Source organism: Lampetra fluviatilis, chromosome 35 (genome assembly GCF_964198595.1).
Source record: "Lampetra fluviatilis chromosome 35, kcLamFluv1.1, whole genome shotgun sequence".
In the NCBI taxonomy this organism is placed as follows: Eukaryota; Metazoa; Chordata; class Hyperoartia; order Petromyzontiformes; family Petromyzontidae; genus Lampetra; species Lampetra fluviatilis.
Window position 1 is genome coordinate 11,427,774 of NC_136309.1, and position 27,410 is coordinate 11,455,183.

The following is a 27,410-nucleotide window of genomic DNA, read 5'->3' on the forward strand; positions in this document are numbered from 1 at the left end:
AGTATTGTATTAGTATTGTAGTAGTATTGCAGTAGTAGTATTATAGTATTGTAGTAGTAGTATTGTAGTGGAGTTTTGGAGTGGAGTGGAGTGTCGGAGTGGAGTTCGCTCCGCTCCGGGTCTTCGCTGCAGTCGAGCCCGGCTCGTCCCGCGCTTCCGGGCGGCTCGCCGCGGCGTGGTGGTTGGTGGTGACGGTGACGGTGGTGGCTGTGGTGGTGGTGGTTGTGGTGGTGGCCGAGCCTTCTTCCTGTAGCAGCAACAACAACTGCTGCCGCGACTCCTCCTCACCCACACACCACTCACCCACCACACGCTGCGAGCCAGCGCCACCGTCTTTGTCTCCCCGGCTCCACCACCAACAGCAGCAGCAGCCCGGCGCTCGGTGGACAACGAAGCAGCGGCGGCGACCATCAGCGACGACTCCCGTAGCTGTAGAGCCCTGGGTGAGTGGGGGAATGAGAGGTGGTGGGTGAGTGGGGGAATGAGAGGTGGTGGGTGAGTGGGGGAATGAGAGGTGGTGGGTGAGTGGGGGAATGAGAGGTGGTGGGTGAGTGGGGGAATGAGAGGTGGTGGGTGAGTGGGGGAATGAGAGGTGGTGGGTGAGTGGGGGAATGAGAGGTGGTGGGTGAGTGGGGGAATGAGAGGTGATGGGTGAGTGGGGAAATGAGAGGTGGTGGGTGAGTGGGGGAATGAGTGGTGGTGGGTGAGTGGGGGAATGAGAGGTGGTGGGTGAGTGGGGGAATGAGAGGTGGTGGTGAGTGGGGGAATGAGAGGTGGTGGGTGAGTGGGGGAATGAGAGGTGGTGGGTGAGTGGGGGAATGAGAGGTGGTGGGTGAGTGGGGGAATGAGAGGTGGTGGGTGAGTGGGGGAATGAGAGGTGGTGGGTGAGTGGGGGAATGAGAGGTGGTGGGTGAGTGGGGGAATGAGAGGTGATGGGTGAGTGGGGGAATGAGAGGTGGTGGGTGAGTGGGGGAATGAGTGGTGGTGGGTGAGTGGGGGAATGAGAGGTGGTGGGTGAGTGGGGGAATGAGTGGTGGTGGGTGAGTGGGGGAATGAGAGGTGGTGGGTGAGTGGGGGAATGAGAGGTGGTGGTGAGTGGGGGAATGAGAGGTGGTGGGTGAGTGGGGGAATGAGAGGTGATGGGTGAGTGGGGGAATGAGAGGTGGTGGGTGAGTGGGGGAATGAGAGGTGGTGGGTGAGTGGGGGAATGAGAGGTGGTGGGTGAGTGGGGGAATGAGAGGTGGTGGGTGAGAGGTGGTGGGTGAGTGGGGGAATGAGAGGTGGTGGGTGAGTGGGGGAATGAGAGGTGGTGGGTGAGTGCGGGAATGAGAGGTGGTGGGTGAGTGGGGGAATGAGAGGTGGTGGGTGAGTGGGGGAATGAGAAGTGGTGGGTGAGTGGGGGAATGAGAGGTGGTGGGTGAGTGGGGGGATGAGAGAGTGAATGAGAGGTGGTGGGTGAGTGGGGGAATGAGAGGTGGTGGGTGAGTGGGGGAATGAGAGGTGGTGGTGAGTGGGGGAATGAAAGGTGGTGGGTGAGTGGGGGGATGAGAGGTGGTGGGTGAGTGGGGGAATGAAAGGTGGTGGGTGAGTGGGGGGATGAGAGAGTGAATGAGAGGTGGTGGGTGAGTGGGGGAATGAGAGAGTGAATGAGAGGTCGTGGGTGAGTGGGGGAATGAGAGGTAGTGGGTGAGTGGGTGAGGGAATGTGTGAGGGAGTGAGAGGTAGTGAGTGAATGAGGGAGTGAATGAGAGGTGGTGGGTGAATGAGGGAGTGAATGAGAGGTGGTGGGTGAGTGGGGGAATGAGAGGTGGTGGGTGAGTGGGGGAATGAAAGGCGGTGGGTGAGTGGGGGGATGAGAGGTGGTGAGTGAGTGGGGGAATGAGAGGTGGTGGGTGAGTGGGGGATGAGAGGTGGTGGGTGAGTGGGGGGATGAGAGAGTGAATGAGAGGTGGTGGGTGAGTGGGGGAATGAGAGAGTGAATGAGAGGTCGTGGGTGAGTGGGGGAATGAGAGGTAGTGGGTGAGTGGGGGAATGAGAGGTGATGGGTGAGTGGGGGAATGAGAGGTGGTGGGTGAGTGGGGGAATGAGTGGTGGTGGGTGAGTGGGGGAATGAGAGGTGGTGGGTGAGTGGGGGAATGAGTGGTGGTGGGTGAGTGGGGGAATGAGAGGTGGTGGGTGAGTGGGGGAATGAGAGGTGGTGGTGAGTGGGGGAATGAGAGGTGGTGGGTGAGTGGGGGAATGAGAGGTGATGGGTGAGTGGGGGAATGAGAGGTGGTGGGTGAGTGGGGGAATGAGAGGTGGTGGGTGAGTGGGGGAATGAGAGGTGGTGGGTGAGTGGGGGAATGAGAGGTGGTGGGTGAGAGGTGGTGGGTGAGTGGGGCAATGAGAGGTGGTGGGTGAGTGGGGGAATGAGAGGTGGTGGGTGAGTGCGGGAATGAGAGGTGGTGGGTGAGTGGGGGAATGAGAGGTGGTGGGTGAGTGGGGGAATGAGAAGTGGTGGGTGAGTGGGGGAATGAGAGGTGGTGGGTGAGTGGGGGGATGAGAGAGTGAATGAGAGGTGGTGGGTGAGTGGGGGAATGAGAGGTGGTGGGTGAGTGGGGGAATGAGAGGTGGTGGTGAGTGGGGGAATGAAAGGTGGTGGGTGAGTGGGGGGATGAGAGGTGGTGGGTGAGTGGGGGAATGAAAGGTGGTGGGTGAGTGGGGGGATGAGAGAGTGAATGAGAGGTGGTGGGTGAGTGGGGGAATGAGAGAGTGAATGAGAGGTCGTGGGTGAGTGGGGGAATGAGAGGTAGTGGGTGAGTGGGTGAGGGAATGTGTGAGGGAGTGAGAGGTAGTGAGTGAATGAGGGAGTGAATGAGAGGTGGTGGGTGAATGAGGGAGTGAATGAGAGGTGGTGGGTGAGTGGGGGAATGAGAGGTGGTGGGTGAGTGGGGGAATGAAAGGCGGTGGGTGAGTGGGGGGATGAGAGGTGGTGAGTGAGTGGGGGAATGAGAGGTGGTGGGTGAGTGGGGGATGAGAGGTGGTGGGTGAGTGGGGGGATGAGAGAGTGAATGAGAGGTCGTGGGTGAGTGGGGGAATGAGAGGTAGTGGGTGAGTGGGTGAGGGAATGTGTGACGGGAGTGAGAGGTAGTGAGTGAATGAGGGAGTGAATGAGAGGTGGTGTGTGAGTAATTGAGAGAATGAGGGAAATATTGAGTGATTGAATGAGAGGTGGTGTCAGTGATTGAAAATACGGGAGGGAGGGATTGAATGGGTGATTGAAGGAGTAGTAATGAGTGATTTAGGTTATAAGGTAGGAGTGAATGATTGAACGAATGAAGAAAACGCATGAGGGAGTGAATGAGTTATTTCTAGTACGAGGGAGTGAATGAATAATGTAGACAATAAGGGAGTGAATTAGTGAGTGGATTATTAACTAAGATAACGAATGATGGAGTGAGTAAGAGTAATGTGAGGGAGTGAATGAGTTGGTGATTGAATGAGGATAGTGAATGTGTGATTAAAGTAGGGAGTGAATGAGGGAGAGAATGACTGATATAATAAGAGTATGACTGATTGAAGGAGGGAGTGAATGATTGATAATAATAATTATGAGCGAGTGAAGGAGGCAGTGAGTGAAGGAGATGATGAATGAGTGGATTAGGATGGCATCTTCACTCGCACGGTGCCGTTTTGCTTCGAGCTGGGATTTAACAGGACAAGCCGAGCCTTATACAGTGTAAGATTGAGCTTACATTGGAGGTACGTGTGTGGTGGATGCGTGGTGTGTGGTGGTGCGTGGTGTGTGGTGGTGCGTGGTGTGTGGTGGTGCGTGGTGTGTGGTGGATGCGTGGTGTGTGGTGGTGCGTGGTGTGTGGTGGTGCGTGGTGTGTGGTGGTGCGTGGTGCGTGGTGGTGCGTGGTGTGTGGTGGTGCGTGGTGCGTGGTGTGTGGTGGTGCGTGGTGGTGCGTGGTGTGTGGTGGTGCGTGGTGGTGCGTGGTGTGTGGTGGTGCGTGGTGCATGGTGTGTGGTGGTGCGTGTTGTGTGGTGGTGCGTGGTGTGTGGTGGTGCATGGTGTTTGGTGGTGCGTGGTGTGTGGTGATGCGTGGTGCATGGTGTGTGGTGGTGCGTGGTGTGTGGTGGTGCGTGGTGTGTGGTGGTGCGTGGTGCATGGTGTGTGGTGGTGCATGGTGTGTGGTGGTGCGTGGTGTGTGGTGGTGCGTGGTGTGTGGTGGTGCGTGGTGTGTGGTGGTGTGTGGTGCATGGTGTGTGGTGGTGCGTGGTGTGTGGTGGATGCGTGGTGCGTGGTGTGTGGTGGTGCGTGGTGTGTGGTGGTGCGTGGTGGTGCGTGGTGCATGGTGTGTGGTGGTGCGTGGTGCGTGGTGGTGCGTGGTGCGTGGTGGTGCGTGGTGTGTGGTGTGTGGTGGTGCGTGGTGTGTGGTGGTGCGTGGTGTGTGGTGGTGCGTGGTGTGTGGTGGTGCGTGGTGGTGCGTGGTGGTGCGTGGTGCGTGGTGGTGCGTGGTGGTGCGTGGTGCATGGTGTGTGGTGGTGCGTGGTGTGTGGTGGTGCGTGGTGTGTGGTGGTGCGTGGTGTGTGGTGGTGTGTGGTGGTGCGTGGTGTGTGGTGGTGCGTGGTGTGTGGTGGTGCGTGGTGTGTGGTGGTGCGTGGTGGTACATGGTGTGTAGTGGTGTGTGGTGTGTGGTGTGTGGTGGTGCGTGGTGTGTGGTGGTGCGTGGTGGTGCGTGGTGTGTGGTGGTACATGGTGTGTGGTGGTGTGTGGTGGGGCGTGGTGTGTGGTGGTGCGTGGCGCGTGGTGTGTGGTGGTGCGTGGTGTGTGGTGGTGCGTGGTGGTGCGTGGTGTGTGGTGGTGCGTGGCGCGTGGTGTGTGGTGGTGCGTGGTGTGTGGTGGTGCGTGGTGGTGCGTGGTGGTGCGTGGTGTGTGGTGGTACGTGGTGTGTGGTGGTGTGTGGTGCGTGGTGTGTGGTGGTGCGTGGTGTGTGGTGGTCCGTGGTGTGTGGTGGTGCGTGGTGTGTGGTGGTGCGTGGTGGTGTGTGGTGGTGCGTGGTGCGTGGTGTGTGGTGGTGCGTGGTGATGTGTGGTGGTGCGTGGTGGTGTGTGGTGGTGCGTGGTGGTGTGTGGTGGTGCGTGGTGCGTGGTGTGTGGTGTGTGGTGGTGTGTGGTGTGTGATGGTGCGTGGTGTGTGGTGCGTGGTGGTGCGTGGTGTGTGGTGGTGTGTGGTGTGTGGTGGTACATGGTGTGTGGTGGTGTGTGGTGTGTGATGATGTGTGATGTGTGGTGTGTGGTGGTGTGTGGTGGTGGTGCGTGGTGTGTGGTGGGGCGTGGTGTGTGGTGGTGTGTGGTGTGTGATGGTGCGTGGTGCGTGGTGGTGTGTGGTGGTGTGTGGTGCGTGGTGTGTGGTGGTACATGGTGTGTGGTGGTGTGTGGTGTGTGATGATGTGTGGTGTGTGGTGGTGTGTGGTGGTGCGTGGTGGTGGTGCGTGGTGTGTCGTGGGGCGTGGTGTGTGGTGGTGTGTGGTGTGTGTGTGGTTTGTGGTGTGTGGTGGTGCGTGGTGGGTGGTGGTGTGTGGCGTGTGATGGTGCGTGGTGGTGCGTGGTGTGTGGTGTGTGGTGGTGCGTGGTGTGTGGTGGTGTGTGTGTGGTTTGTGGTGTGTGGTGGTGTGTGTGTGGTTTGTGGTGTGTGGTGGTGCGTGGTGGTGGGTGGTGGTGTGTGGTGTGTGGTGGTGCGTGGTGCGTGGTGGTGTGTGGTGTGTGATGGTGTGTGGTGGTGCGTGGTGTGTGGTGGTGCGTGGTGTGTGGTGGTGTGTGGTGCGTGGTAATGTGTGATGTGTGGTGGTGTATGGTGCGTGGTGCGTGGTGGTGCGTGGTGCGTGGTGCGTGGTGGTGCGTGGTGTGTGGTGGTGTGTGGTACGTGGTGCGTGGTGTGTGGTGTGTGGTGGTGCGTGGTGTGTGGTGTGTGGTGGTGCGTGGTGTGTGGTGGTGCGTGGTGTGTGGTGCGTGGTGTGTGGTGGTGCGTGGTGTGTGGTGTGTGGTGGTGCGTGGTGCGTGGTGTGTGGTGGTGCATGGTGTGTGGTGTGTGGTGCGTGGTGGTGCATGGTGCGTGGTGTGTGGTGGTGCGTGGTGCGTGGTGTGTGGTGCGTGGTGCGTGGTGGTGCGTGGTGCGTGGTGTGTGGTGGTGCGTGGTGTGTGGTGTGTGGTGCGTGGTGTGTGGTGGTGTGTGGTGGTGCGTGGTGTGTGGTGGTGCGTGGTGTGTGGTGGTGCGTGGTGGTGCGTGGTGTGTGGTGGTGCGTGGTGGTGCGTGGTGTGTGGTGTGTGGTGTGTGGTGGTGTGTGGTGTGTGGTGGTGCGTGGTGTGTGGTGATTGGTGGTGCGTGGTGTTTGGTGCGTGGTGGTGCGTGGTGCGTGGTGGTGCGTGGTGTGTGATGGTGCATGGTGTGTGGTGGTGCATGGTGTGTGATGGTGCATGGTGTGTGATGGTGCGTGGTGTGTGATGGTACATGTGTGTGTGTGATGGTATATGGTGTGCTATGTAGGACCAGGCTCTGTTGATTATTCATAGCACGCACAACAATTATACCATTAAGTAGAGCAGACTAATCAGCAGGTGATATCTTGATATCCAATCGTCGCCATGGTCAGTAATTCATATTGTCACGTGCATTTTCTCAAAACAGAAATTGTGGTCGATGACTTCTCATACACTATGCACAAAGACAACACCATGTAACCACAGACACACCCCATGTACACACACACACCGTGTACCATCACACACAACATGTAACATCACACTCAACATGTACCATCACACACACCATGTACCTACACACACACACCATGTATCTACACATTCCAAGTACCATACACGTGCCATGTACCTACGCACACAACAACCGCCATTTGCCACTAAGTGACACCGCTGGTACCAGTGATCGGCAAGTCCACTCAGCTCCATGTGTACTCATGAAGTGTCTACGGGGCGGACCCAGGTGCTATGGGTTGACTGACAGAGATTACTGGCAGATGCACCACCTGTACCCCCCACTGTGCCAACTTTCTGTGTTTTAGCCGCCCGGCGCTCTGCTCGTTGTGAGCGTCGCTCCTCTGGCCTCTGCAGTTGTTGGAAGGCGACTGCCTCCAACTGCCCAGTAGCAGCATCCTTCACGAACCTCCTCCACAGAGGCCAATCTTGACACCGCTGGTGCCAGTGACCGGCAAATCCACTCAGTTCCACATCATCCTGCACTGCATCTATTCACCAGATTATGCTGCGTCTGTTTAGCCCTCTCTATCTGGCCAAACAAAGCTGTTTGGGCATGCGGTAGCTGGGCATGCGGGCTACATGCCCCAGCCAACGCAGTCTTGCCTGACAGAGGAGCTCGCCAATGGGACTTTGTCCAGATCTTTCAAGGATTTGTGAGCTCCTTACACAATTCAGCCTGGGTAAACCCAGGATGGATCATAGGCAGACCAGCCAGTATGTTTCTAACCGGCGAAGATGTTCCATCCGGGGGGTTCGTATTTCGCAAGCAAAGAAAAGGGAAGGCATGACAATGGCTGAAAAAACCCAAAGCTTCGTGTGGAGCGACATACTTCCACACAGCGTTACGCAGCCGATGAAAATATTCCGATCAATTGATTCGGAGTGAGACCTCTGCTGTCAAACCGAAGCTGGGCATAAGCACACTGCCCAGGCATGGAAACCTCTCCACAACTACCCCATGACCAATGGCCAATGGGGTAGTTGTGGAGGGGGTGGAGTGCTTGTAATTCGTGGTTTAATAGTAATTTAATTTAAGGTGGAGGGGTCACCAGCCCCTCGCACTCGTCCAGAGCCCCCGTTTGCAGCTGTGGTGGCTTTGAGTGCCTTGAGGGGAACAACCGATTGGAATTGGCTCTCTCCCAGGTCATTGCTCACCACCACGGCAGCATTGCCATCCGGCACCGTCGAGGAGGTACAGGGGGGTTGTTTTTTCCACACACATCGTGTACCTACACACACACCATGTACCTACACTCACACACCATGTACCTACACACACACCATGTACCTACACACACACATCGTGTACCTACACACACACCGTGTACCTACACACACACACCATGTACCTACACACACACACCATGTACCTACACACACACACCATGTACCTACACACACACCATGTACCTACACACACACCATGTACCTACACACACACCATCTACCTACACACACACACCGTGTACCTACACACACACCATGTACCTACACACACACCATCTACCTACACACACACACCGTGTACCTACACACACACCATGTACCTACACACACACACCATGTACCTACACACACACACCATGTACCTACACACACACCATGTACCTACACACACAGCATCTACCTACACACACACACCGTGTACCTACACACACACCATGTACCTACACACACACCATCTACCTACACACACACACCGTGTACCTACACACACACCATGTACCTACACACACACACCATGTACCTACACACACACACCATGTACCTACACACACACCATGTACCTACACACACAGCATCTACCTACACACACACACCGTGTACCTACACACACACCATGTACCTACACACACACCGTGTACCTACACTCACACACCATGTACCTACACACACACCATGTACCTACACACACACCATGTACCTACACACACACACCATGTACCTACACACACACACCGTGTACCTACACTCACACCATGTACCTACACACACACCATGTACCTACACACACACACCGTGTACCTACACTCACACCATGTACCTACACACACACACCATCTACCTACACACACACACCATCTACCTACGCACACACCATGTACCTACACACACACACCGTGTACCTACACACACACCATGTACCTACACTCACACCATGTACCTACACTCACACCATGTACCTACACACACACCATGTACCTACACACACACACCATGTACCATACACACACACCATGTACCTACACACACACCGTGTACCTACACACACACACCATCTACCTACACACACACCATGTACCTACACACACACACCATGTACCATACACACACACCATGTACCTACACACACACACCGTGTACCTACACACACACACCATCTACCTACACACACACCATCTACCTACACACACACACACCATGTACCTACACACACACAAACCATGTACCTACACACACACACACCATGTACCTACACACACACACCATGTACCTACACACACACACCATGTACCTACACACACACACCGTGCACACCGTGTACCTACACACACACCGTGTACCTACACACACACCATGTACCTACACACACACACCATGTACCTACACACACACACCGTGTACCTACACACACACACCGTGTACCTACACACACACACACCATGTACCTACACACACACACCATGTACCTACACACACACACCGTGTACCTACACACACACACACCATGTACCTACACACACACACCATGTACCTACACACACACACCATGTACCTACACACACACCATGTACCTACACACACACACCGTGTACCTACACACACACACACCATGTACCTACACACACACCATGTACCCACACACACACACCATGTACCTACACACACACCGTGTACCTACACACACACCGTGTACCTACACACACACCATGTACCTACACACACACCGTGTACCTACACACACACCGTATACCCACACACACACACCATGTACCTACACACACACCACGTACCACTAGACACACACACCATACACACGAGTGTTGTGTGTGAAACAGAGTTGGCACTGCTACTTGGATATATCGTCGTATAGATACCACCGCACCTCCAGGCGCTGCGCGTATTCATTATATAGAGTGAGAGGCGGTCAGAGGAATGGGCAGAGGAGAAGTGAGGGACACCGTGAGGTTGGGCTGGAGTGGGGAGATGCAGGGAGTCTACAGCACGAGTAGCTGGGTGAAGGAAGTGAGGGCGGAGTTCGAGACAACGAGGACAGGAGAGGAGAATGTATCCGGCCTGGGCTACACCGTGAATTGCGTCTAGTCTGTGTGTCGCATGGTTTGCTCATAGCGAGTTCATGGCAGCACGTGTTGATTTTATTTTTATTATTTTCTTGTTGTTGTCTGTGGTTGGGTTCGGTTGTGGGGTGGTTGGAAGTCACCACTCCGCTTGAGATTGAGACGCAGTGCACGGTATTTATATTTTGTTTCCACGCGTGGTGGGGGGGGGTGCACCAAGCTCGCAATCAACTCCCAGGGCATCTGATAAAGTGACTGCCAGTGCGTGGGAAGGCAACACGGTGGTTGTCTTGCGGAGAAGACCGGGCCCTGTCGTAGGAATGTGGAAATTCCATCGCAGGCTTAGAGCTGTCGATGGCGATGAGCGCCACATTTCACTTCTTGAGAAAGATGCATATTTTTCGCGAGATAAATTCTGCTCGTGCAAATGATACTGATTTGGGTCACTTTATTTGATGGATAACCAAATGTTGGATGGCAAAACGTTTGGCATCCCCCCAACAACAGCTCCAGAATCACGTACAAAGGGTGACTAACGCAGCCAAATCAGCCAGAGCATCTTCTCCCCTGAGAGGGCAGGATGTGACCTGGAGAAGTGGCACGACCTCTTCAGCAGCAGCGCTGGGTCTCCCTGTGATTGCTCTTCAGCAAAAAACAAAGATAAAGATCCCCCGTATAGCCTTACCAGACTGTTGGGGCAAGTGCTGTTAGTGAGCACCAATGATGGCCGGCATGGCACACGAGAGGGTGGGTGGCCAAAAAACAAGTCTGGTCGCATTTGTCTCCCGAGTGGCGATGTTTACACACCGCAGCAGGTACTCATTTGAGTCGATCTTGGGGAGGCCCAGGACCGGTTCAGATATTCGTCACTGGTGTTGGCCGTGAGTGGGATTCGAACCCGGGTCGCCGAGTTTGTAGCGCGCTAACCACTGCGCCACTGCGCCACCGCTTCAGGATGCATAGCAACAACAACCGCCGTTCGCCATTAAGTGGTGGTGACGTTTTGAGGCCACGTGAACTGTCACTGGGCAGGAGGTCACGGGACAGACCCAGGTGCCATGGGTTAACTGAGATGATTGGCAGACGCACTCCACCTGCGTGCTCCCTCACCCACAAGAGCAGCGGCCCCGGCGGTGTGCGCGTGTGTGTCGGTCGTGCCATCGCGACGTTCGCAGTGCGGAGGCTGAGAGTGGCAGGCGTTTGCGAGCCGTTTTACGAGCTGCGTGCACGTGCTAGCCTCCACCGGGCCGTCCTCGCATTGCGCAGTCCCCTATGGGTAAACTAAGAGGAAGAGGCTTGCCACACAGCCACACCGCCGTCAGTTTTGATGGTTGAAGAGGAGGTTGGTTTGCATCATTGCTCAGGAATGTAGCCGAGCACAACAAAGCAGTGTCCGCCTGCTAGTGAGTCACGAGACTCGGGCAGCTCTTCGCTGAGTTGGATGTCGTTGTAGATGTTGCAGATGTAAGGCTGGCTGGCACAGGGCATTAGAGTCTGAGAGAAGCCCCCCCCACTCCTCCCACTGGTAAAAATCCACAGGGTGTGATTCATTCCATCCCTAGCCAATATAGTTGGTCAGGAGTCATGACGCCGCCGTATGCAGGCAGTTGAACACTGAGGCTCTGACCACCCTGTGCGCATGCACGTCCCATGGTCTCCGCCGTGCGTCTGGTGGACGATAGACGTGCACACGCGCGCGTGGATGGCGTGAACTTTAAAGAAGCCTATTGTCATGCTCCTTGTGTGCAGATATGTGAAATTAAGTTGCTGGTAGTGTGCATTGGATGGATGTGCCTATGATGTTAGGGATCGATAGGATAAAGTATAGAGACTTATCGAGCGAGTTGGGTGATTATCTTATCTTAATGAAATTTATATAGCACCTTTACCAAAGGTGCTTTACATCAATTATAACATTGTACATAACATGATAATAATTTGAAGTGAAGAATTGGATTATTGTAAGTGGTGGTGTAGTTTTTATGCAGTAAAACAAGAGGGATTGATAATAAGGGGTTGGGATAGGCCTGGTCGTATGTGACGGGCGACAGGAATCTGGGGGGGCTGAAAAGTAATGAGGCATCATTGCATTGGGAAGACAAAGGGGGACAGCGCGGGGCTGGAGCCAGGAGGGAGAAGGGGGCCACCGCGATCGAGTCGCCCGCACCACCGACGACGTCCCCGCAACGTCCGCGCAGTGCAGCAGAGTCTCGGCCGGGCCCGCCACGAGGTAGAATGCGCAGCCTTGGCCCGGCTCGCTTGCCACGGACGCGAAGCTTCCGTCTGTGCCCGGCATGCTGACACGGTGAAGACTCCCCCGGGGGGGCAGGAGCTCGACCTCCCATCCTGGGGCCGCCGATGCCTCGGCCGCCACGTGGCCCGGAAAACAAGTCGCCCGACGCGGCTGACGGAGCGGCCCCCCGGCCACACGGGACGACGAGGAGGTCGCTGGGCGGCGACGGTGCCGCCCAGCGAGCGGCCGCCGGCAGCCGGCCCGCTGCGAGGTCGCCGGTGGTCGCGGGGGCAGGCAGCAGGAGACGCGGCAGGGGAACGGCGCCGATCGTAAGGAGCGGCGAGGAAGCCGCGCGGAGCGGGCAACGGCGCAGCCCGGTGAGGAGGCGCCGGCAGCAGGTTTCCGAGAAGATGCCCGATGGGTGCAGGAGCAGGCAGGCATTGTGGAGTGGCGCCTCCAACGAAGCCAAGGGGTCGCCAAAATAATCACCAAAACAAATAATGGTGGTGAAGGATGGGAAGAGAGAAAAGAGCGAGGTAGGGGGGGGTAAGGGATGGAAGAGGGAGAGTAGAGATCTAGCAGATGGCTGCTGCTGCTGCTGCCGCCTTGTCACTGTTCAGAGTCATGCAGCTACATAACTATGAATATTCTCACAGACACGCTTGTTAGTGTGGTTATGAGCAAAACCACAGATGAGTGTTAAAAATTGTTGTAAGCTATGCAATTGTCTATTCAATAAATAATGTACCATTAATGTTGTAAAGCATTACAGTGAATTACAGTGGTTTCACAGTTACTGTATTACGTACGGTAACTCCTCGACATCCGCGAGGTCTCTGCTTTTGAAAATCTCCGCGAAAGTAGAATTCGCGAATGTAGATCCAGTAAAACGTATTAATTCGTGGATTTTTCTTTTGCGAAATTCAATCAATCGCCATTTTTATACAGGGGAGGGGGGGTCCCCGATATATGTACAGTGGGGACTTTTCCCCCATAGAAATCTATGCTAATAGGGGTGGGATTGGGACCGTACAAGCATAAACGCAAGGCAGGGCAATTTGTCCCATAAGAAACAATGGAATCAGGTAGGGATAGGGAGCGTCGCTTAGGGCAATGATCTGTTTCATACCTAGCAGCCAAAACCAGGCACTGTACATGTGCAGTACCCGTACGACGTCGTACAACACACAATGTACACATATAACCAATTCTGAGTTCAAGCACCTTCAAACAGCATTTACACTTGTCAAACACTTCGTTGAAAACTATTGTTACGTCAACGGGCACTTGCGGAGGAAAAGCTTCAGCATGTGGATGGCGGCACACGGCCCACAATCCACTGCTGCACGGTGCACGGACAGTACCGGTTCACCGTGATGCAATGTTGCCAAATCACGATTTGGAAAGTTGAAGGAAGAAGGTGTAAAGTTAAACTGCTATACAAATAAAAAATTGCGCATCGTCAAATTTCGCGAAAGAAAAATCCCTGAATGAAGAGATTTTACCGTGCCTCTGAAGAGATTGGACCAGACCCACAGATAGGTTTTAGAATTACAGGCATCCCTCGATTTACGAACGTTCCGTTTACGAAATTTCGCGTGGACCCAATTGACAAATTACGAACGCTTTTCGATTGACGAAATCGAATTTCCGCATCAATGAAATTTCACGCGGCACGCGCCGTGAGATCAAACAAGCAGCCACCCGGCACGCCGCGAAGTCTTCCATCCGCCACAGCGTCACGGTGTCCCTGCAGTGCAACAGCAACGCCTCCACATCATCATGGCCTTGCCAGTCATTCCAACATGCAGCAGATATTTTGGTGAGTTCCCTGAAAAGAAAAAATATTTTGGTTTTAAATTAATTATTATTCAATCAATTTTTATATTTATGTTCATTATTATTATGACTGTCCGAAACACACCCCTAATGTTTAGCGTCAAAGCAATGGGAAAAGCCATTCAGATTTACGAATTTTTGTTTCATGCGTGTTTTTTGAAGAGCGCATCCCTTTCATAAATCGAGGGATAACTGTATTATCTTATTGTATATGTTACGAATTCGATAGCGTATGTGGTTATTTATTCATATTTAATGCGAATAGATTTATTCGTAAAATAATGCCCCGTAATGACTGCAAACGATTATTAAGCATTATATAGTTTTCACAATTATACAGTGACCGTATAAAGCAACGATATGATAAAATGAGACCATCTTTAAAACTAACTGGACAAAAGCTCTACAGTTTGGAAGTGCTACATATTCTTTGCCGAACCTGGCAGGAGAGTCAAGCGCGACTGAAGAAAGTGCAGCTGCTCAAACGGAGACAAGCCTAAAGCATTTCTACTCAAAATAACTGTCCAAGATAAACACCCAAAGTCAGCGAAGAGATGGAACGCTTGCACGATGGGATCAGCCAGGAGACTGGCTGCAGCTGGAGAAGGCTCATCTGATAGAAGTCTGGAGGGAGAAGCCGGGGAGCTGTAATACGGTCAGCTGAGCAGGTGCTGGAGGACATTGAGGACCGCCGAGAGGACTGCCGAGAGCTGTGCGTAGCCTTCTGTCGCTCACGAGTGAAGCGGAGCGCCAACGCAGCGACCCCCTTGGAAGGGCTCGCCCAGCTGAAGCAGCTCAAGGACCAGTACCTCGACCTGCGGGGACGGCAAGAGAAAGCTCGCAGGGTGCTTGAAGCGGAGATCAAAGCCCTCGAAGACAAAGTATAACCCGCACTTGGCAAGGCTGGGAGAGAAGTAGAACCGACCACAACCCGCCGCCAGCCCAGGCTCACTGAAGTAACGCTCCGGAAAGAGTTCCAGATCTGTGGACAGATTGGGGAAGGGGAACAGGAAGACAAACTGTCCTGAACACGCTTGGTCCACCAGATGGAAGCTGGACTCCAGAAGGGCTACTCGGAGTCAAGAATTGTGGAAGAAGTAATCGAGGCTATGAGCCCAGGACTGCCCCTCAGGGAAATGCTGGGGATCAAGAGAGGGCTAAGGTGCCATTGATGTCGGGCACATCGGCATCTCCAAACATGCACATTACATGGAACTATGGGGCACCGGCTCAGAGGACCTATATCAACCTGAAGGCGCTGGAGCTGGTGGAGAAGGAACTTCCCAAAACACGAGGCCGCTCTCTGACCCCAGAACATATTGAGGGAGCTTAAGAGGACGACCAAATAATAGGGAAAGTCCAACGGTAGAAGGTCAGGGACCAACGGCCATTCAGAACTGTCTAGAGTGGAGAACGCCATGATCTTCTTCCAGGTGGTCAAGCCAGATAACCGTGTCAGGAGCAAGTGGAGTCTATCATCGCTGTGATGTCTTTGTAGTTTGGGGCATTGCGCCGTTATACGTTGTACGGTCTGTTCTGGATGACCACAGTCGCACACTGGAGAATATATAATTTTCCATTTGTGCATCGGGTATCTGCATCTGCTGCCATGGTTTGTCCAGTGGATGTAGTTTAGGGTGGATCATCAGCTTCGTGGAAGAAACTAAATTGGGTACTTTCTTTTACAAGGTGTTTGTGAGTTCTTTTGAACTCTATTCATCCTCTCCAAGCTTCATTGGGGTTGAACTTGCATAGTTATATAATAGGACTGCTGAGGCAATGGGAGAAACTGCACCTAGGCAACGAAGGGGGATACTATATCGGAAGGCCGCATGTCCTGCCCGAGCCCGTACCACTCACCCGGTGTTCTGAGAACTTCACCAAGAAAAGGGACACCTGGAGGGATAACAGACACTACACCTCACCCGAGACAGATTTTACTGGCCAAAGATGCAGAGCAATGTAGAACACTTTGTGACCAAAGTGTATGACTCAAGAGGACGTGTGGTTATGTTTGTGTATGTATGCTGAACTTCTTTCGCACCATACATAGCCAACCGTGCTAATCGGAGATGCGGGGGAAGGACAACAAACTAAACACAAAAAGCAGTTTGAAAGAAATGGGTTTTCAATCTAGATTTAACACGGTGCATAGCTCCAGTGGCTTCCTAATAGCACAGCTGATGGTTAATAATAATTATGTAAATATCGCAGTTGTCTATTATATAAATAAGGTGCCGTTAGTGTTGTAAACCATTCCAGTGAATTACAGTCGACCCTTCCACATCGCGGGGGTTAGGGGCGAGCAGGCCCCCCGCGATCTGGAAAAACCACGTCAAAAATTCTGTCCCCTTGGCGAGCGAAGCGAGCACCTCCAGGGGGGCGGTGCACTGTGAGATAAAATACCTTAATATTACACAGTACTGTACATATATTTTATGCATTTATGAGTTACTAAACTTTTTGTGTGTCGTCTGCTGGCCTTCGCGTGTCGTCTGCGGCTTTTGCAAAACTCCCCAAAAATTCACATTTAATTTCTTATGCTGACCCCACAAATATGTCGAAACCGCGATATGGAAAGTCGCGATGCAGAATGGTCGACTGTATAGTGGTTTCACAGTTACGGTCTAAGATACTATTCTTCTGAAGAGATCGGACCAGACCCAGAGAGGCGTTTTGGAATGATTACCTGCCAGAGTGTACGTGATTATTTATCAATAACTAATGTAACTACATTTATTGTAAATAATTGCTCCCTAACAACCGAAAACAATTTTTAAGCGTTAGAATTGTTTCACAATTATCCATTGACCCTATAAAGCAACCATTATGATGAAGAAATAAAACCATCTTTAAACAATTGTAGCTTGCCGACTCACCGCAACTGGACATCTGCAAAAAGAGCTTCATAGGTCATCGAACTCCAGTCTGCGTACAAATTCTGATATTCCAAATAAAAGTGCGCAGCGACCCAACAGGATGAAAGCTGTCCAGTGTTGGGAAGTGGACGCCTGCTCTCCGAGGCGCGTTTGTAGCCGTCGTTTATTTAACACGACCGAGGAGAACGTTATTTCAAGGGAGACCTGGGTAGGTTGAGAAGCAATTCACATTTAACAAGCCGGTGAGAGCAATACAACCGTTCCCCCACTAATGCACGGACGATCGTCGCGATATCTCACGGCACCCCCCCCCCCCCCGCCGATAAAACACAAAGAGTGAAAACACCCCCCATCATCATCGTCGTCGTGCTGTCAAACCCCCGATGGTCTCAAACGTGTGGCGGCCCTCACGCTGACGATGACTTCTCGGCGACTGTGGCCCCCCTCTGAGAATGAGTGAAGATCACTGTCCGCGGTGGACATAGAGACATGAACTCGTTTCTTTCTAACTGCTTTGTGTGTTTAGTTTGTTGTCCTTCCCCCGCACCTCCGATTAGCATGGTTGGCTACGTATAATGCGAAAGACATTCGACATACGTACATACATCAATAACTAGGAATTAAGTATGAATATTGAATACGTAACAGCAACACATTAATACTAAACAGATTAACAGTCTAAATAGTACAATATGTGGTTTATCTGTGGAATGGGGCACAATCCAAATGTGATAAATTCACAATCGCCCAGCGACAAATCCAATGACCAATTACATGCCCATTATATACTTATTACATGCCTTTACGTACCCATTACATACCCATTATTTACCCATCACATACCCATAATATAACATTGCTTACTTGTTCTACGTCTGTACGTTGAACTACTTTCGCGGAAATGCGAGGGAGAGGACAAAATAAACACAAAAAGCAGCTCTAAAGAAATGAGTTTGCCAATCTCGGTGATGAATTAAAGTGCATAACTCCCAGTGGCTTCTTGGTATCAGACGGCCGCGATGCGGTGACCGTCTTCATTCGATGGCGAGCCAACAGCCGGGCTGCTCCTGCTGCGAAGATGACCAGAGTTTGCTTGATGGTCTATACTCCTTTACGAGATACACCCATTGCATACTCATTGTATACCCATTGTATAAGCGTTACAAACTCGTTGCATATTCATCACGTAACCATTACATACCATTACATATCCATTGCATACCCTTTTCATACTCATCACAAACTCATTGGCATACCAAGACCCATTGCATATCCACTGTCTGCGCCACTGGAAGGTTTTTTTCAGTGCAAAGAGAGAATTGATGTTGGCTCTAAACCTTGTTGCTGTGTTCTGCACCACTAATTGTTCACTCTCCACACTATTTTGGGGAACAAAAATTTGCTGCAGTTTTTGCTTCGACATTGGGTTGTGCGGTAAATCTGGTTGAAAACCGGCGGCGTTCCGCTCGCTCCGGGAGCACCGGCGTCGCGCCCTGCAGGAGAACTCCCCTTATCCTTGAACTTATCATCCCGTGTGCGACTCCTGTTATCCGCGACAGCTACAGGGTCCGCACGCACGCACACACGCAGGCGCGCACGCCGCTATTGTCCACCGCTCCATTCCGATAATCCACTTGCGGACGAGCGGAGCGAATTCGCGGAAAGCCTCGCTGATGACGGGGCCCACGGTGTCGACCTCCCGCCTCGCCGCGGAGAAGAGGGAAGCGCTCACGTCTCTGTTTTCTTTGCCCCTTTTTCTCCCCTTCCCAGGTGCGCGCGGAGACAACATCTGAACGGACGTCACGACCATGGCCGCCGCGGCAGTGACGGCGGCGGCGCCGGTGGCCTTGCCCGGCGTGGACCCGCGGCAGGATTTCCCCGCGTGGCTGGCCGCCCACGGCGTGAGCCTCGGCGTGGCCGAGGCCGTGGACAGGGAGCTGGGCATCGGCGACTACGAGGCCTTCCTGGCGTGCGCCGAGCAGCCCCACGTCAGGGCCGAGATGTTCGCCGCCGCCAGGGAGCGGCTGCCCTTCGCCTTCTACGCCGTGCTGCGCCGCCTCACCGAGACCTCGTCCCCCAAGCGCCACGACGGGGCAGGGGTGGGGGGCGCCGGCGGGGGGGGCCTGCAGGTGGCCGCCGCCGTCGCGGCCTTCCAGCCGTTTCTCGGCGGCCTCCTGGACGCCATCGTCCTCACGCTCAACAGCCTGAGCCACGAGCTGCTCCAGTCGGCCGAGAGGTTCAGCTGCCTGGAGCCCGCGCTCTACCCGCTGCTGGATGACGGAGGAGAGGCGGCGCACGGCGACGGAGACGGCGGCGGCGCGCGTGAGTCCGCCTGCTCAGGTGCGGGAGCGAGTGGCAGAGCGACGCAGTGCTAACCCTGCTTCCCCAGAATTGAACCTCGGTTCATTTTTCCCGAAACGGTGTTGGCCGATATAGTTCCCGTCGCACGACGCGGTGCCGCCACCTGCCACCGCCACGCGGTCACGCGAGGTCACGCGAGGTTAACATTGGTTAAAGCGCCACCGTTGTATACACACGAGCAGCCCGTGTGTCAATCCACTGCTGGATGAGGGCCTCCCCTTACCCGTACTGCACCTCGCTTGTCGGGGTCGGTTGGTGAAGGCAGGGAGCATAGACCTCGGAGCATAGAATCAGAGTACATCAACGGATTTTTGCCGCACTACCCAAAATGTAGCCCCACAACCGCTTTGCGTCACCCGTGTTATGCAAAGGATAGTCGCCCATCCAAGCGTTGTCAAAGCTCAGCCCAGCGAATCTCGGGAGGCGTGACGAGGTCGGACGCAATCTGTGTGGTATCGTCGTCACGCTCTTCCGCTCAGATTTGTATTTCATCGGTAAAGTGTTGTGCGTTGTGGGGAAGGGTGCATCTGAGTGCAGGGAATGATTGGCGCAGAGAGCGCCGGATTCAGGGGGCAGAACCGACCACTCTGACAACCTCGGCACCTTGCGCGTTCGTGTGAAGTGTTGCACAATCACAATCAAGGCTATTTTGGGTTAGATTGCATGAGTATAAATGGGTCGTTAGGCCACCACCATCTGACACAGCCAATGAGTAAGGTTTGTCGCGTAAACAAAACGTGGCAATTAGTTCCTAGTTCAGCACTATGTGGTGTGTTGGAGAGTAAACCCACTACAACATTTACAATGATGACAGCAACCAGCTTTGTCAGGCGACGTGCCAGAGTTACCGTGCCTGATGGTGTTCGGCAGTTGGCTGTGTCACGAGAATCTACCGCTATTATGAAGCAACTCAAGCACGTGTAACGTACATCTTTGGAGGTGTGCTGTGGATGGTTGGACTTTCCCCCAGCCATGTGACCGTGTGTGTTGGAAGAGTAAGCCGGCACTATTTGCAAATTGAAGTGTTACAAATGTTAAAACGCGCGTGTCATCTAACTCCCGGCATCCACAAACTTACGTCGTTACGTATTTGTTTCAATAAAATAAAGTCACAAATAACGCAGCCATCCGCGATCGAGCCGAGGTTGCAAACGGACGGCAACCTCCAAATGGGGGCCGCGGGTTTCAGCTAATGGCAGTCGTGGGGGGGGGGGGGGGGAGTTCAGGTGGAGCGCTCAAAATGGCAGAAAAATGCGGTGGGCGACCACGAAACATTTTTCCATTCCGCTGCACCGCACCATTTTAGCGAACCACAAACCGCCCCTGAAGCCGTCGCAGCGGGGCCGGGTTTGTGGCCTGGCCACGTCCGCCGTCAGGCTTCCAGCGTCGAGGCCGAGGAGGTTCGGAGACCCCCACCCCTAGGCGGCGAGCCGCCGGCGCAGCATCGCGTCGGTGACACGAGCGGCCTTCTTCCCCTGCGGACGTTGCTCCTCCTCCGCTCATTGTGTTGTTTATTGTCGCGTCTGAGGCACAAACTCCTCCGGACCGCGTCCGGCGTGTGCCAGTGCCCGAACCAAGGAGTCGGCAACACTTCTGTCAATAACACGGTGGCCCGAAAAGGAGAAAAAGCAATATATATAACCGGTGACGCTTTGGGCAGTAGTCCCTCTTCATTGTAGAGACAGACAGTCCAGACAGAGCGAGTGACTAATATTTGTTGTACCCCGTGGGAGTCTTACGAATTTTTTTTTCAGAATGACGTTTCTCATGTCGGAGCCAGATTTGCTTAACAAGCTTCCCGTCTGCTGACTGGGCACTGGTGCGGTAGCCGTGTGCCTGCCTCAAAGTCGCAATGTGGCAGAGGTCAAATTGTGGTCAGGGGTCAGCTCAGCCCAGCGTCTCTCCCCTCGGCTTTTGCGGGAGATCGATAAATCCTGTCGCACGGGGAGATGGGCCCGGCTGGCTTGCCGCCGCTAATGGACTCGAGCATAGCGCGGCTGAGTGGCAGGTGCAGGTGCAGTGTGAGGGTGCAGTGTGAGGGTGCAGCATGCGTGTGTAATGATGAAAATGCAGCGTGAGTGTGCAGGGTGCCAGTGCAGCGTGCGTGTGCAGCATTAAGTGCGCAACGCTGAATGTGCAGCGTGTGTGTAAGCGTGAATATGCAATGCTGAGTATACATGAGTGCGGCGTGAGTGTGCACCGCTGAGTGTACAGAGTCAATTTGCAGTGTGCAGCGTGCAGCGTGCATGTGCAGCGTGAGTGTGCAATGCTGAGTGCAGGGTGCAGAGTGCATTGTGCAGTATGCGAGTGCAGCGTGAGGGTGCAACGTGAATGTGAAGACGCTGCGACTGAGTGCGGGCGAATCCGGGCAGTGTCTGGACAGGACATTGGCGCCCCCTAAGGTCCACGAGATAAAATGCAATCAATATCGTGGAAGTCTGAAAGTGTTTTTAAATTCGAATGAATCTTCCCATCCTTGTGGATTTTGAGTTTTCCATAGCACTGTAATAGTTTTTGTTCCAGAGCAAGCAGTGCATTAAGATACAATAGCCACATATACATCTCACCGCATGCCGCCCGGTCACCCACCGTCGACCCCAACGGCCATGCCGGTTAGAAACCAGACGCAGAGCCTCTACGCTCCCGGCAAACGCGCCTCGGCAAACGCCACGGCCGCCTTTAAATTCAACGAGTTGTCTTCACGCGTTCGTGACACAAACGCGCCCTCCTCTTCTCCAACGAGTTCCCCGCCCGAGGGCAGGTCCGTAGCTCAAGCTACCTCCGAGGGCCATCTGATCTCAACACCCCCCTCTTGTGTCTGAGGACTCTTGAGCCATCACCGGAGGAGGGGAGCGACGATGGAGTTGGGGTTGCCCTCAGTGCCTCCTCAACGGCGACACCGCTCAGTGCGGTTTAATGTCACGCCTGGGACCGCCCCCCCACCAACGCTAATGTTTAGAAACGATGCGTTTAGAGATCTTCGGCTGCTCTGAATCTCCAACGTGATAAGCCACTTGGTTGAGCTACCATTTGTGGTAGCCAGGTCGCTTCTGAAAAAGAGCTACGTCGAGCATCAGCGGTCCTTACCTGGTTAAATAAAAATGGTTTACACAGCGGTTTAGTTTATCTTTGCAGCTGGTAGCCGTCACGACCTTGTCTTGATATTCACAGTACGCTGTTATTCCCATTTGGCAACGCTTTTGAAGGCAATTTGTTGCAGATGTATTCTGAAAAATAGCTATATAGGCTCAGTGGGCCATACCTGGTAAATAAAATAGTAATCTGAACGTATATGCAGTAAGTGCACAGCGTTGTCCACACCCACCGAAATCAACTATCCTCTCTCATGGTTAAGCCATCTCGAGCATTTGAAACCGTGGTGCCGTATCCGTTGTGATTTCACACAACCGCATCTTTTTGTTGGATAAAACCCAGAGCGGCACCCTGCGCTCAGCCCGCCCGCCCGCCGCTCGTTGGGCACGTCCCCCGGTTTCGCCGGCACGGCCAAGCCGAGCGGCATTACGCCGAGTTGACCCCCACTCCCCCCACCCACACGCGCCGTGCCGGTTGCAGAAGCGGACGAGGGCCCCCCCGGGGGGTACAAGGCCGCCCCGGACGTGACACTTCTGGAGGTGGCGGCGTTGGAGCCGGCGGCGGCGGCGGAGCGGCGGGAGAAGCGGCGGCCCGCACGGCCGTGGGACCACGTGCACGTCAAGACGGAGCATCCCCCCGAAGGTAGGGGGCAGAGCGAGAGACGGCCACCGGCGGTGACCGTGGGCGGGGGGGGGGGGGCGGCGGGGGGTCCCGAGAGAGCCGAACTCTAAAAGGCCACGAGCGGGAAGCAAAAGGGCCCCGGTGGGGTCGTGCCGCCGCACGCTAGCCGGCCGGACCGCAGCCACCCTACGCCGAACCGAGCGAGCCCAGCAGGGCCCCCCACGCGCCGGCCGTAACCCTTGACCCTGAGCGCGCTGCGTTGCTTCGAGTCAGCAGTTGTTGTGCTCGTGGGGCACTTGTCTGGGCCGATCTCTGGGACTGGTCCCATCTCTTCGGAAGAGCAGTATCTTATACCGTAACCGTAAAACCACTATAATTCACCGGAATGGTTTACAACATCAACGGCACATTATTTATATAATAAACAACTGCGATGTTGACATAATTATTAACTATCAGCTATGCTATTAGGAAGCCATTGGAGCTATGCACCGTGTTAAATCTAGATTGAAAACTCATTTATTTCAAACTGCTTTTTGTGTTTAGTTTGTTGTCCTTCCCCCACACCTCCGATTAGCACAGTTGGCTTTGTATGGTGCGAAAGAAGTTCGGCATACATGGTTCGCGTGATAACTATTTGGCTTATCTGTGGGACCCTTTTTCCACTATCAAGATATCGAATGTTAAAAAAGGCGTTTTACCCTTTCTGGCATAAATACCGATGTTTAGATGTCCAAACACCAAAGCATTAATAGATTGGGTTCAGCAGTCATCAATGTTAATACTGTGGTGTTTGCATTGTGCTTGTACCAGTCACCTTTTGGCGGTCTATAGCACTGGTGAGGCAAAGCCATATCAATGCCGGAAAGTGTGAAGCTTTGCTTTTATTGTTATCGCTAAATGATTTGCCGGCTAGGCGGGTGATCACGGCAAAAAAACCGATTCACAATTCACCCGCTGCCAAAACAACGCGACGTTGCCCGTGCCAAGCGTGGAACTTTGCGTTCGTCCCGCTCGCAGACCCGGCAAGCCGCTCGGCGCGGCACGCGGCGGCAGCGGCGGCGGCGTTGGGGGAGCGACACCGCGCGTCCCCTGCGGGGAGGGCCGCCGCCTTCGGCGAAGACGAGTCGGTCGACCTGAGTCGCGTGTGGAAGGGGCCCAGCCCCAACAAGCGCAGGGCCAAGGCCGCGGGTGAGAGACTCTCCCCGCACGTCTCCCCGCGCGTCTCCCCACGTGTCTCCCCACGTGTCTCCCCGCGCGTCTCCCCCGTGCGTCTCTCCGCGCGTCTCCTCCTCCGTCGCTGCACAGATCCGCAGCTGGGGGGGATTGCAACGATCGTGCTCGCAACGCGCCGGTCACGTCGGGAGGGGATGTGGGGCCGGATTTCTCTTTTGTGTTCGTCTGAAAAATGTGAATACGCAGATGTGTAACCCGGTGTGTAGGCCCAGGATGCGCTCCTGAAACCAGAACTTTATTGGAAAGTACTCAAATCACAGCAGAAAGGTGGGATGGCGGATAGTAGCATGATACAGAACCTACTACTACTAGTACTACTAGAGATGGAATGGTGGATGGTAACGTGGTACAGAACCTACTACTACTAGTACTACTAGAGATGGGATGGTGGATCGTATCGTGGTTACAGAACCTAAACAGTGGATGCTCAGTAAACCAACGTTGTCTCTTAATGGTAAAGTTTGTAAAATCTCGAGTACGTGGTGGCGTGGTACCACGGTACACAGTATGGGACTGGGTATCAACGCGTTGAGGACGTTACAGCGAAGGTACCCACAGCAGGAGGGAGGGCGTAAATCGGGCTGTGACTTTACACATCGGGAGACGAGACGGGACGGGAGGTCAGCGCAGCGATGGGGGACCCCCGGGCGGGGCCCTGCGAGCGTCGTGGCCGCCCGTGGTTCAGGCGCCTCTCCGCGGCGTGCGTTTGGGTCGTTCGGCGTGTTGTTTTCGTCCGTGATGTCCCTTCCGTTGTTTCGCTCCGCGTGCTTTTGAGGCCTTCCTCGGGAGAGGAGCGTCGTGCAGAACAACGAGCGTCCTCCAACCCGAAAACGCATCGGAGAGCTGTGCACGGCCCCTTTGTTATCACTCCACTGCTGGTTGAGGGCCTCCTCTTCGTGTCTGTACGGGCTGTGGGGGATTATTTGGCCGTGCTTCACCGTCAGCGCGGGTTGGTGGAGGTGGGGCGGTTAAATGTGGAAGTATAGCAGTACAGGACGACGTTGGGTTTTTTTGCTCTGCGCTCCACTGCCCACCACGTTGCCCTGTGACAACTAGCACTGCAAAAGTAGTAAATGTTTTTATATCTGTGCAGCACGGTTTGTAATTCAACTGCGTGCCAAGCGTGGTAACTAAAACCATTTATAAATTACCCACAAACCCATAGCTGCACCGACCTCGGTCGTCGTGGCGCAAAGTGCCCGCCTGCGCTCAGTCTTCCTCCCTGTGTCCCGTCAGTCGACCACGGCGCGAGGTTCCCCGAATCCGGCGAGCAGCAGCACGCTCCTCCCATCGCCGGCGTCACCGCCGGCAGCGTCTATCGGAAAGCCCCGGCGGCGCACGACGCCTACGAGCAGCCGCCCGCCGAGTACCGGCCGCTCGACAAGAACGGCGAGGCCCCCTGGGGCGAGGCCCAGGAGGCCGCGGCGCAGGAGACCGTCGGGAACGGCCTCGACCCAGCCGCGTACTCCCACCGGGAGACCCCCGAGCCCTACAAGAGGGAGGCGCGGCGCCTCGCCGGTTCCCCCGACGAGGAAGTCGCGGCCGAGACGGAGCCCGGCGTCAAGGCGGCCGGGGACGGGGACGCGGCGGCCTACGGCCCGCGCGACCCGGTCTACGGCCTCGCCGGCGGGGGCGGCGGCCAGAGGCCGTACGCGGAGGAGCACGGGCGCTACTCGCCCGGCAGCTACGTGTCCGCCATGCAGCTGGCGCAGCTCGGGGCCATGGCGGCCGAGGGCTCGGCGGAGGACGCGATGGCGCGGCGGTTCTGGTGCGACCAGTGCGGCATGCGCTTCACGCACTCGCACGTGCTGATCCGGCACAAGCGGCGGCACACGGGCGAGAAGCCGTTCGAGTGCCACGAGTGCGGAAAGCGCTTTTCGCGCACCTGTAGCCTGGCGCGGCACCGGCGCACGCACGAGCGCCTCGCGCAGGACTTCACCGCCGTCATGGGCTACGGCGGCGCCGGCAGCGGAGGCGGCGTGCCCGACGGCCCCGGCGATGTGCAGCCCTTTCCGAGCCAGTCGCCCATCTGTCCGCCGTGAGCGATCTCGCAAGCGAGAGGAGCGAGCGAGCCGGTGGATGGGTTGAGGGCCGTGGATGAGAGCTTGTGGGCGAGTGGGTGAGAGAATGAGTGAGTTAATTAGTGAGTTAGCGAGCAAACAAGTGAGTGGGAAGTGAGTAAGAGGGATTCGTGATGAATAGGTAAACGAGTGGCTGAACGAGCGAGCAAGTGACCTGTGAGCGGACGAGTGAGCTCGTGAGTGAGCCGCATTCTGGATGAGTGAATGAGTGAGCGAGCGAGCGAGAAAGGACTGACTTTTGCAACGTACAGTGCCACGCAGTTAGTTTAACACGTAGGCTTTCGCGACCAATATCATCCATCATACAGGTTTTTTTGGGTTAGATTGCATAAAAATGGAAATGTTTCGTTAAACCCGCCACCACCTGACACAGCCAATTAGTAAGGTTTGTCACGTAAACAGAACATGCCATTACTAGTACAGCACACCAACACACTGGTGTGCTGTACTAGTAACGAATTGTTGGCTCTCCAACACACCGGTGTGCTGTACTAGTAACGAATTGGCACGTTCTCTTTACGTGACGAACCTTATTGGCTGTGTCGGGTGGTGGCGGGTTTAACGGCACATTTATATATTTACGTGATCTAACCCAAAAAAACCTGTATTATGCCACGCAGTCGTTGGTTGTGTGTTTCGCTGTTGTATGAGGATTGGTAAAAGAAAAGAATCCTGGAATAAAAAGTTCCCTTCCATGGATGGCAGCTGTGCCCAGTCTGAAACGGCGTTGCCTACGCAAGGCCTCATCTCAACCAGGCCTGCCCGGGTTTGGTAGCTCGGAAAATATTTCCGCATCCGGCACACCGCGTGCAGTATGTTTCTCGCTGTGGCTGCGATTACCACTCACGAGCCACCTGCTCCAGGCGACCCGAGTGTTCGCGTGCGGGTTTCCGAGTTTGCGTGTCGCCTGTTAACAGCCAGCTTGAGGATGTATAATAGATGTTACTATTTACCTATGAAGGCCTCACTTGGGATGTTTAGCCATGTTGTCGAGAGATTCTATCCATGG

General features: G+C 54.6%; 1 protein-coding gene across 2 annotated transcripts; it reads left to right on the forward strand.

The window, feature by feature from the left end:
- Positions 1-179: 179 nt before the first annotated feature.
- LOC144944623 (uncharacterized) lies at positions 180-26,812 on the forward strand. 2 transcript variants are annotated; one of them, XM_078872947.1, is made up of 5 exons: positions 180-443; positions 18,780-19,349; positions 22,944-23,105; positions 24,105-24,275; positions 25,557-26,812. In XM_078872947.1, the coding sequence occupies exons 2-5, from the start codon at positions 18,818-18,820 to the stop codon at positions 26,360-26,362; spliced, it is 1,671 nt and encodes a 556-aa protein (XP_078729073.1). In that variant the 5' UTR covers positions 180-443; positions 18,780-18,817; the 3' UTR covers positions 26,363-26,812. The 2 variants fall into 2 exon arrangements, with proteins under 2 accessions (XP_078729073.1, XP_078729074.1); XM_078872948.1 differs by having other exon boundaries at positions 18,780-19,331.
- The last annotated feature ends 598 nt before the right edge of the window (positions 26,813-27,410 follow it).